The 11087-nt window shown below is 57.6% G+C and overlaps 1 protein-coding gene across 1 annotated transcript; it reads right to left on the reverse strand.

The window, feature by feature from the left end:
• Window positions 1-5942: 5942 nt before the first annotated feature.
• On the reverse strand, window positions 5943-8594 carry EN2 (engrailed homeobox 2; the record flags this gene model as incomplete). The annotated part of the gene is made up of 2 exons (XM_083827368.1): window positions 7906-8594; window positions 5943-6259 (listed from the first exon to the last, which is right to left on the reverse strand). Exons 1-2 carry the CDS (start codon window positions 8456-8458, stop codon window positions 5943-5945), a joined length of 870 nt encoding a protein of 289 aa, XP_083683494.1. The 5' UTR covers window positions 8459-8594.
• Window positions 8595-11087: the final 2493 nt, after the last annotated feature.

Genomic DNA, 11087 nt, shown 5'->3' on the forward strand with positions numbered 1-11087 from the left:
CCGTGGCGTTATTGCAGCTATAGCGCACCGCAGAAAAACAAAACAAAACAAAACCCAACAAACGAAAAGACAGCGAAACTGCCCCAAACGGGAGGTGCGTGGTCACAAGTTGTGTGCCCCCAGCTCCGCTGCTCCTCGGAGGCCAAAGGGCCGGCAGGGTGCAGGGCACCCTCCTCTGCCCCGCACCCATCGGGCAGGGTTGGGTACCCCGCACCCATCAGCACCCACCTGCCGCTAACGAAATGCCTGGGGTGCGTTTACCCACGCGTATTTACGCACTAATTGTAAATGCTGGGGGATGCTGTCCGGGCTGGGGGATGCTGTCCCCAGCTGTGGGGACACACGGGGGGCAGCCCGGGAGGGGACAGGGGGCCAGGACCCGCAGCCCCACACGAACTCAGCCAACTCGGGAGATATTTGGCCCCGGGGCTCGGGAGAGAAGAGGTGGCCGGGATCACCCGGCCATGGGCAGCTGGAGAGGGAGGCTTGGAAACCACCAACTCCTTCAGGAGCATCAGCTAGGATTTTTTTAATTTTATTTTTATTTTATTTTATCTTGAGAAATACAGGGCGGGCGCACCCAGGGAGGTACAGACCGGGGACTGCCGAGGACACAGGGCTGGTCCCAGGGGAATGACACCAGGCACCGGGTCCCGTCCCGGGGACACGCGGGGACAACCCCCCCCCCCCCCAACCCCCCCCCCCGCGCCCCCTGGTTCCCACGCAGCGCCAGGAGCGGCACATCCCCTCGCGTGTGTGCCTATTTTTTTTTATTTTTAATTTTATTATTTTTTTTAAGACTTTAAAAATGTGTCAAACGCCAAATTTAAATTTCTTTCCAGGCCGAGGAGGTGGTGCAGCGAGAGGAGGTGCTGGGGGTGAAGTGCCCGGGCCGGGGTGGCTCCAGCTGTTGTGCGGAGCGGGTTTCCTCCTGCCCGGGCTAATTCAGGCCGTTTATTCCCGAGGCTGGGGCCGTGCTGGGGCCGTGCTCGGCATCTCATCCCCGCCTGCCTTGGCCGGGGGTCCCCAGCGTGCCACAGAGCAGATCTGGCGTGGGCTTCGGCTGCGGGGCTGCGCTCAGCGTGCCCTGTGCGCATTCCCCCCCCCCCCCAGCGCTGCAAAGCCCCCATCCCACCCCTCTCTCTGCTCTCTGCACCGTCCTGACTTCCTGAAAATACAAAATAAAATAAATTAAAAATAAATCAAAACCCGGGACTGCCTGCTGGAGCTCCCCAAACGTGTCTGCCGCTGTTTCTGCTGGAGACGCCGGTGCCGGGGCGCATCCCCAAAGCTCTCCCCGGGCACAGGGAGATGTTTCCCGTCCCCGGTTGCATCTCCCGGGCTCGTCCCGGGCTGCTCCGGCTCCATCCCGGCGGGAGAAGGGCACAAACCCACGGTGCCAGCGCCCAGGGCTTGCCCCCTCCCGGGGCTGCTGGCTTCGACTTGGTTTGTTTGTTTGTTTGTTTGTTTGTTAAAGCAGCGCAAATTTGTTTGTAAAATTGACTCGTGCCCCTTTGAAACAAATTGTTATTAACCTTCCCCTTCTGAGCGTTTCATAATCACAGATGTTAGTTTGGAGATGATATCCAGCCATCCCAGGGGTACTTTTGATAGCTGCATGGGCGGGGATTGAATGTGGAGGTCGGATATTAAATCAGCGGGATACAGAATTACTTTTTTCTTTCCACAAACCCGAGCTGGCTAAATAGTTTCCCCCTCTACCTCCGATATGCGTTTCACAATAAATGGCGCGGGCATTTGCATATACAGTGCCTGGGCATGGGTCTATATATCGCCTGTGCTATATCCTGCGTTAAGGTGCAGCGGAGAGGAGTAACATCTTCACTAAGCCTTAGTGCTCGGATGCTTATTGAACATAGTTAGGAGAAAAAAAAAATAACACAACACGCTTAAATAATTACGCGGAGGGGCTGGTGGGCACCGCGCAAGGCTTTTTGCTCGGTCCTGTAATATTTCCCTGGGCTGCTGGCTTTTGTTGTTGTTGTTATTATTATTTAGGGGACTTTGCCGCTTTGGCTGGAAGGGAAGGAGCTTGCCCGGTTAGCGGAGAGCTGGGTGCCAGGAAAAAAATGTGCCAGGCGGTGGGTGTCTGCAGGGCCTGTCCCTGTCCCTGCCCTTGTCCCCGTCCCCGTCCCCTGCCGTCGGGCAGCCGGATTTTTGGAGGAGATTTGGCTCTGCCCGAGGGTTTGTGCGGTTTGGGGGTCGCGCTTTAGGTCTTTTCCCTCTCCTCGGGCTGCTCTAGCGACGTGGCATCGCCCTGCTAAAATTGCAGGAGGCGCCGGGGCGGCAGCTATTTCTGTTAACTTAATTTTAAAATTTTAAATTAACGAGGGCTAATTTAGTTGTGCTGTCCTTCCCCGAGCCAGCAGGGAGCCGCTGCCCGGCCGTGGGAGCGCTGCCTGGGGTGGGGGGGTGCAGGGGAAGCGGCATTTTTGTGCAGCAGCCCAAAAAAACAACGAGAGGAGCAGCGAGTGCCTCTAACCCTTGCTTTTTCCCATGAAAGCCTGCTCGAAAAATACCGGGGGCAGGTGAGGAGTGCAGCCGAGGCGGGCCCTTTGCTGCCCCGAGCTGAAGGCATCACAGCCACTGCAAGCATTTGGCGTCAGGGGCTGGATAAAATCCAGGCAGCGGCGAGGTGCCTCCTGTCCCTGCTCCTGCTGGGGCAGCTCCTCGCAGACCCGCTGGCTGTCGTCACCGGGGAAAGAAGCAGCTTAGATAAGTTTCCATACTCTTTTTTTTTTTTTTTTTTTAACCCCAAAAAGGGGGTAGGTTTTCCCACGCAGCTGTTTTATCTCCGTGCCGCGATTGCGGGCTGCGGGAGGGACAGGTGGAAACTTTGCCCCACTGCACCCTTAGGTCAGAATTTCCCCTCGGTGCAGGCTTTAATAACTTCTTAAAAAAAACAAAACAAAACAAAACAAAATAAATCTCGGTGCCACCTCCCCGCCGGACACCCACGGCACCGCTTTGTCCCACCGGACAACCCGAGCTATTTTCCATCCACGTTTACTCCGCCGTGTAGTGCCAGCAGCCACCGATTGCCTCCCTCAGGATGGCAGATCACCTGCCTGCCTGGCCGAGGTGACAAAAGTCTCCTCCGAGGGGCCCAGACCCGAAATACACAAAAAAAAAGAAATTAAAGGGTTTGCCAGCAGCCCCACTGCCCGGCGCCTTTTATCAGGTGGGAAGCAGGGCGACGTGCACGGTCGTGGGGACTTTTTGCCCCTTGCAGGGCGTGCTCCAAAGCAGCTTTGCAAATAATAATAATAATTATGATGATAAAATAATAATAAGCTTGATTTTACCCGGGGGTGCCCCTGCGGGACCCAGCAGAGGCTCTGCCCCTGGCTCCCTGCCCCATGGAAAAGGGGCTGGGCTGCCCTTTGGGGCAGCAGGGCAGGTGACCGGAGGTCCGGCCCGGCCCAAAATCTCGTTCCTCCCACTGGAAGTGCCCCGGGGACCCCCGGGCCGTGCTCCCGAGGGGGGATTTTCAGCAGCACCCCCTCGGTGCCACAGCCTGGCCCCAGCGCCTCGCGGAGCCGGGCACGGAAAGTCTGGAAAAGGTGAAACCTGTTGACTCTGCGTGAGATTCAACTCTTTTTTTTTTTCCCTTTCTTTCCGTTTCCAGATCCTCTTTTTTTTTTTTCCCTTATATTATTTTATTTTTATTTTATTTTTACCCGACGATGCTCGGCGCGCAGCCGCCGCTTGCCCCCTGCTCTTCATCCCGAAACAAATCCACCAAAAGTTTCCTCGTCCTTCAAAACGCTGCCGAAATGCCTGGCTGCAAAAAAAAAAAAAATCTCCTTCCTCAGCCAGCGATTTACTCCCGGCTCCACAGTCTCAGCTTCCCACTCTGGCTCCGGTGCGATCTCTCAGGGACCAGGAGGGCAATTTGGGGGTTTTGGGGCTCCCCCAGCACCTGGGGGCAGCTTCCCCCAGCAGCGCTGCTCCGTCGCGACGTCCGAGGGCCACGGTTCGGATTTCATAATAAAATGTTGTTGTTTTATTTTTTTCTCTCTCTCTCTTTTTTTTTTTTTTTTTATTTAACGTAATCCTCGAGAATTTAAACACACAAAAATGCAGTGAGAATGTTTTCACAATTTTTCGAGAGCACAGTTGTAAATAGAAACATTCATATTTCATAAGATTATAAATATTTGATACTGCAATTGTAAAATGCACATGTTTTATAAACTGGGAAGAAAAAAAAAAATCTTTGCTTTCTTGCTAAAAGGCAATGTCATTTAATCCTGTCTCCTAAGCAGCTGATGATTATTCACAGAATTTAAAATTACAGCTTTCGTTTTATAGTGTGATCCTTTTTCCCTTTTTTTTTTTTCTTTAAGTTTACACTACTATGTACAACGTGTGTCTATCATAGCTGCAAAATAAAGAGGTTTTAAGGCAAAGCGAGAAGTCCCCCCACCCCAGCATCGCAGGAGAGCCCGTCCCGAGCAGCCCCCCCCCACCCGCACACCGAGACCCCACGCGGGACGCGGCCCCCCCCCCCCGTGGGATTTGGGGTGGGGGGGATAAAAGGGGTCGGGGCCAAACGGCTGCAAGGCGGCCACGCCAACGACCCCAGCGCCTCGAAACCCCAAAACGCTGCCGCTCCGGGGCCCACGGGGCCGAGCCACCAGGTGCCCGTGGCAAGGGGGGGGGCGTGGGGAGAAGCCCCCCCGGTGCCACCGAGCCCGTGTGGGGGTGCCAGGGGCCGCCCGCCCCTCGCTGCGACCCCGCGGGTCGCGCCGTGCTCCTGGGCCGCGGATGGGGGAAGAACCAAAAATTATCCTTTTTTCTTTTTCTTTTTCTTTTTTCCCAATTTTTCCCCCTCTTTTTAAAAATTGTTATTATTTTGCACCCAAACGCTTGGGGAAGGTGCTGCCGGGACCCGGGCGCTGCCATCCCCTCCCGGCCCCGGGGAGGGGTGACCCCAAAGTTTTCCGGGCCCTTTCCCAAAGTATTCCCAACCAGTTTGGGGAAGGGGACAAGGGGGGGGGGGGTGACACCCTCCCCTGCAGCCGCGCACGGCCCTGGCCTCTCGCTGGGGGTGTGTGTGTGGGGGGGGGGGGGGTCGGGAAGGGACCCTGGGCATCTTTCGACACGGTGCTTTGAGATTTTTTTCCCTATCGTTACATATATATATATATATTCTTTTTAAATTAAATTCTCCACGTCTGTCCCCAAAGCCAGCCCCAGACGCACACAGCGCTAAAAAAGAAAATTAGAAAAAAAAAAAAGAAAAAAAAAAGAAAAAAATAAAAGAAAAAGAAAAGGAAAAGGGGAGGGGCAGGGGAGAAAAAAAAAAGGTAAAACTCAGAACAAATAGGAGAACTATTTATTCGGTTCACAGTCGTGTGAAATGCAGCAATAAAAATCTTTGGACTTCAGCAAAAGTTGTTTTTAATTTTTTTTTTTTGAATTTCAAAAAACAGCGTCCAATGTCCATTAAAACAGTGCTTAAGTCTATAAAAAATGCAACTTAAGCATTCGAAAAACAAAAATAAAAATCATAAAGATAGCATCTAAAATCTCCATACGACCGAAAAAAAATAAAAATAAAATAAAATAAGAAGAATACCGAAACCGAAAACCCAAACCCCCGAAAGAAAAAACAAACCAAAAGAAAAAAAAATATATAAGAAAATAAGAAAAAAAAAAACAATATTTTATAATCAGATATCTTGGATTTTTACACCACCTTACCTGTAAATTATATATACATAGAATATTGCAGAATTATAGCTAATACACAATATTTTCACTATTAATGCTGGTATAATCTTTATACACTGGCCCTTTTTTTTTGTTTGTTTTTCCTTTTTTTTTTTTTTAATTAAATTATTGCATTGTATAAACTTTGCCTGCAAACCACCCCCCCCCCCCCAACCCCGGCCGCCCCCCCCCCCCCCCCCAGGCTATTCACTGTCCGACTTGCCGTCTTTCGCCGTGGTGGAGTGGTTGTAGAGCCCCTGGGCCATGAGGTGCACCGCCAGGGAGTTTTTGCTGCCCGTCGCCTTCTTGATCTTGGCCCGCTTGTTCTGGAACCAGATTTTGATCTGGGACTCGTTGAGGCCGAGCTCCTGGGCCAGGCTCTGCCGCCGCTGCTCGGTCAGGTAGCGGTTGGTCTGGAACTCGGCCTTGAGTCTCTGCAGCTGCTCGGCGGTGAAGGCGGTGCGCGGCCTCTTGTCCTCCTTGTTGGGGTTTTTCTTCTTTGGTTTGCGGGACCGGGGACCTACGGCCGGGAGAGAGGAGAGCACCGACACCGCGCCGCCCTGCCGGCACCCCCCGTCCCCCCAGCAGCCCCTTTTGGGACCCCCCCCCCCATGAACCCCCCGCGAACCCCACACCCTAGCATCCCCTTTTGGGACCCCCACACCCTGCCACGGGTCCCCTTTTAGGACCCTACACCCCAGCAGCCCCTTTTGGGACCCCCCCTCCCGCCCCCCCCCCCCCCCCCCCGCCATCCACCCCAACCCCAAAAGGCGCAGCTGAGCCGCGTCCCCCTCCCGGGGGCTCCCCGCTCTCCCTTCAGAAACCAACCTCCCCTTCCTCCATCCGACCTCCCCTTTCAGAATTTATTTTTCTATCGCTATTATTACCGTTTTAGCCAAGGAACCCCCAAAATAATAAAGGAACTAAGCCGGAAAGCGGCCGCGTGTTCGCGCTGCCGCCGCTTTGCTGCAGCCCCCATATGGCACGGCACGGCCCGGCCCGGCTGGCCGGGCTTGTTGCGGGGAATATTTATTCCCGGCAGCACAAGGAAGCCTTTTCTACCCGGGCCGAGCCATTGTGAGGATGTATGTTAATTAAATATTAACGAAGGAGAGCACCGGAGAACAATGGGGTAAAATTCCAATTATTACCTCGGAGCCAAAGAGTTTGGGGTTTCGACACCCTACGAACTCCTTTGCCACTCGCCCTACAAACCCTCCTTCTGCTGGCCGCCTCTCCGGGCGAAAATCCTAGCTGGCCGCTTTTTTGTAGGAGAAAACCCCTTTTTTCTTTTTTTTTTTTCCTTTTTTTTTTTTTTTCCCTGGGAGCACATCTCCTGCCTGGTGCTTGCCATGCATCCCCCTTGTTTTTTAGCGAGGGTTTTTTTCCGCCCGGCGGGGCCAGCCCCTCTCCCCACAAGGACATTTCACCCCCCGGCGTTATTTTTTTAAGGTTTTTATCCCCGTTTTCGGGCGGTTCTTCCCCGGCCCTTGCCTAACCGGAGCCTGCCGGAGAAGTTCCCCGACTCTCGGCGATTTCCAACCCCCCCCCCCAGCCCCTCCGGAGCTGCCCTGCAGCACATGCGGGGAAATTTAAAGAAAGAAACGAGACGGCGGCAGCTCCGAGGCCTCTTTTGGGGGAATAAACGGATCGTCTTTTTAGGGGGAGCGTGGATAAAAATAAATAAATCAAAGCCGGCGAGGCCTGCCGGGGGACAGGGAGCGGGGGGAAGCCCCCCATCCCTCCCCAAAACACGGGGCATGTGTCTCTCGGAGGATGCCCGCGGAGCCCAAAGCTGATTTTTCTCCCTTTTTTGATAAATCTGGCAGCTGGGGGGGGGGGGGGGGGGGGGGGTTAGTGCCCCGCTCCGGCACATCCCCGCGGGCGGCCCCGGCTGCGGGCTGGGGGGCGGTGGTGGGTGCTCCCCCCTCCTCCGGTACCCTCTTTTCTCCCCCCTCCTCCCGTACCCTCTTTTCTCCCCCCTCCTTTTGGGACCCTCGCCCCTACAAAGGACGGCGATGAGCGGGGGGAAGGAGAGGAGAGGGAAGGACGGGGAAGGGTTTTTCGGGGGGGATTTTCCTGCCTCTCTCCCGACCCCGGGGAGGTCGGGGGGCGGCCGGGGAGAGCCCGGGGAGGGGGCGGCGGGGGAGAGGGGGCAGCTCTTACCTGAAGACGGCCGGTCCGAGTACCGCGTACAGTAAACCCAAGCGGGCCAAAGCATGGGCTGGTTCCCGGCGTTGGAGCTGGCCTGGGAGCTATCCGAGTCCGAGCTCACCGACAGGTCTCCTCCGCTCAGCCCCCGAGCTTTCAGGGCAGCCTCCAGCGCCGCGGGGTCTCCCCCTTTCTTGGAGGCTCCGTGCAAGGCCAGCCCGGGGGGGCCACCCCCTTCTCCTCGGCCCGGCGAACCCCCCCCGGAGCCGGGTAGAGGAGCTCCGGGGGCCGGCGCCGCTGCGGGGCTCCTGCGGTTCTCAGCTCCGGGCCTCCGGGTTTCTCCTCCGAGGCCGCCGGCCTCCTTCCTCCGGCCGAACTCGGGCCGCAGGATGTTGTCGATGAAGAAGTTGGTGATGCGGTGAGGGTGCGGGTGAGGGTGCGGGGCCGGGGGGGGCGGGTCGCCGGGGGGCAGCAGGAGAGCTCGCCGCCCTCCGCCGGGCTCCGCGTCGCCGCCGGACTCCTGAGGCTCGCCGGCCTCCTCGGGGGGACTCCGGCCTCCCTCCTCCATGCTGCGAGGCCGGGCCCCGCCGCCCGCCCCGCCGAGCGCCTTCCTGGTGTCGCCTCCGCTTGGTCTTTTATTATTTTTATATATATATACGTATATATTTTAATAGATTTACGGATATTTTATATACACGCACGCACAGGTGGCTATCGGCTCGCGCTTCTCCTGGGCGTTCAAAATCCAGAGTTTGGAGAAAAAAAAAAATAAAAATAAAAATCAATGATTATTTTTTTTTTTATATATAAATTATTGGGAGACGAAAACCCAGCTGCCGAGGCTCGACGAGTTCCAAGTTGGGCAAAAAAATAATAAAATAAAATAAAATAAAATGAGGGCTCCGGGTTCCTCCCGCTGCCTCTCGCCGCGTCCCGCCGCCGCCGTTCAGCCGCTCGGTCCCGTTCGCTGCCTCCCTCATCCGCCGGGGAAAAAAATGAAATGTGGAAAAAAAAAAAAATAATAATAATAATAATTAAAAAAAAAAAAAATGGAAAAGAGGGGTAAGGGAGGCCGGACCTCAGAAGCCACCGGAGGCCCGCCGAGGGCAGGGCGGAGAGGGGCGCCCCGCGCAGCCCCGCGCAGCCCCGCGGCCGCACATGCGGGGGCCTCGGCGGGTGCGGGGAGCCGGGGCGGGGGGGGGTCGTGGGGGTGGGGGGGGGGTGTTCGAGGGGACGGGGGGGGGGTCGGGAGGGAGGGGGGGAGGGAGGGAGGGAGGGTGGGAGGGAGGGAGGGGGGGGGGGGCACGTCCCACCCGCCCGCCCGCCCTGCGCCGCGCTGCCCGCCCCGGCGGCCGCCGCCGCCGCCACCGCCGCGCCCGGCCACTCGCGAGCCCCGGCTTGTTGTCCTCCGGTTTTAACGGGGCTCCGACGGTGACGTCGCCGTCCCGGGCTCCTCGACACGTGCCTCGGCCCAATGGCAAAGCGACCGACGGCACACGTGGTGCTGGGCGCCCCGGTAAGTGACAGCTCCCCCCCCCCCCCTCCCTCCCGGCCGCCCCTCCTCGCCGAAGGATGCTATGGGGATGGAAGACCCCCCCCCCGCCGCTAAGCGGGGGTCTCACCGCAGACCCCCCCCCTCCCCTTTTGTCTGCTCCCACCCCCCCCTTCCTCCTCCTTCCTTGCGCTGCGCGTTATTTTTAATTTTGCACGCTGTTTATCGCGGATTGGGGGGGGGGGGGGGGGGGTCCGGGGGGCATCCCATAATTCCTTGCAGAAATGCATAAATAATATTCAGAGAGCGCCGCTGATACAAAGGGGGGCGGGGGGGGCGGGGGGGAGCGGGGGTCGGGGGGGGGGGCGGAGGATGGAGGCGGAGGGGACGCGCCCGGGGGGGGGTCCCTTGGGGGAGCGCAGCCGCTACCTGCGCGGGGCCGGGCGGGTGGGGAGCGCTGGGAGGATTTGGGGGGGGGGGGGGCACAGGAGGGGGGTTTGGGCTCGTATCCCGCCCCCCCCCGCAGGGTTATCAGCGGCGGAATAAAGCTCGGCGGCGTCGGGAATGGCCTCGCTCTTCCCGGAGCCGGACGGGAGCCTTTGATCACGTATTCCTGCTCCGCAAACAATATCCCACGGCGGCGCGGCGCCGTGCCCCCCCCCCGCCCCGTCCATCCCTCACACACACACACACCCCCCCCCTTCCAAAATAACCGGCTTCCCGGGCCGGACAGCCTGCCACTTTGCCTTTTGTCTTTAGGAAGAATTCCCCTCGGAACCAAATTAGGGAGCGAAGCGCGGCTGGATGGATGCCGTGGGGCTGGGGGGGTGCTGAGCCGGCAGGGTGCTGACGGCTCAGCACCCCGGAACCCCCCCGGGCTCCGTCCCGTTATCGTCCCCCCCCTTCTCTGGGGGGTGTCACCGCCCCGACGGGGCGCACGGCCGGGGGCTGCCCGGCCCCGGGTAGGGCCGAGCCGTGCCGAGCCGTGCCGGGCAGGGGATGGCTCAGCACCAGTGGCCGCAGCACCCCAAAGGCCGGGCTGTCCCCACAAGTGACACTTTCCTTCGGCAGCGCACCGCTCCCCGTCCTGAGGGGCAAGGGACAGCGCGTCCTCCCTCTGCTCTTCTTCTTTTCCTTTTTTCCTTTCCTTTTTGTCTTTCCTTTATTTTATTTTCTTCAATTTCCCCCCCTTTTTTTCCCCCTTTTTCCCTTCGTTTCTCGCAGCGGGTCTCGTCCAGCGCTCAGCCCAGCAACAGCCGACCCAAAGTTGTTTTGCTCAGCCAAGCACCTAGAGGTTAATTTCTCGAAGTGCCCCATGAAAAGCGATTAGCCTGTCTCCCAAGAAGTATTTTTCTAATTACTTGGAAGCTCTCGCTTTGCTCCTACCCCGTAATTAAACGTGTTCAAGGTGCTGCACTTCAAATATTTCGCTCCCGGGCGGCCCCGGGCTGCCGCCGCTCGCTGCGAGCCCCCTGCCCTGCGCGCTACCTGCGCGCTCCCTGCGCGCAGCTCCTGCCCTGCGCGGGGTGGGGAGGAGGAATTCCTCGGCTAAAACTCCGAAGGGGGGGGGGGGGGGGGGGATGAACAAAAGCTGTACAAAAAAAAAAAAAAAATCCTGCCCCTGCCCGTCCTCTGCCAATAAACCCGTGGCGGGAGTGCGAGGCAGCACCTCAGGTATGCGGGAGGAGAAAGGGGGGGTGGTGGT

This window comes from Anser anser, assembly GCF_964211835.1.
Source record: "Anser anser genome assembly, chromosome: 2".
In the NCBI taxonomy this organism is placed as follows: domain Eukaryota; kingdom Metazoa; phylum Chordata; class Aves; order Anseriformes; family Anatidae; genus Anser; species Anser anser.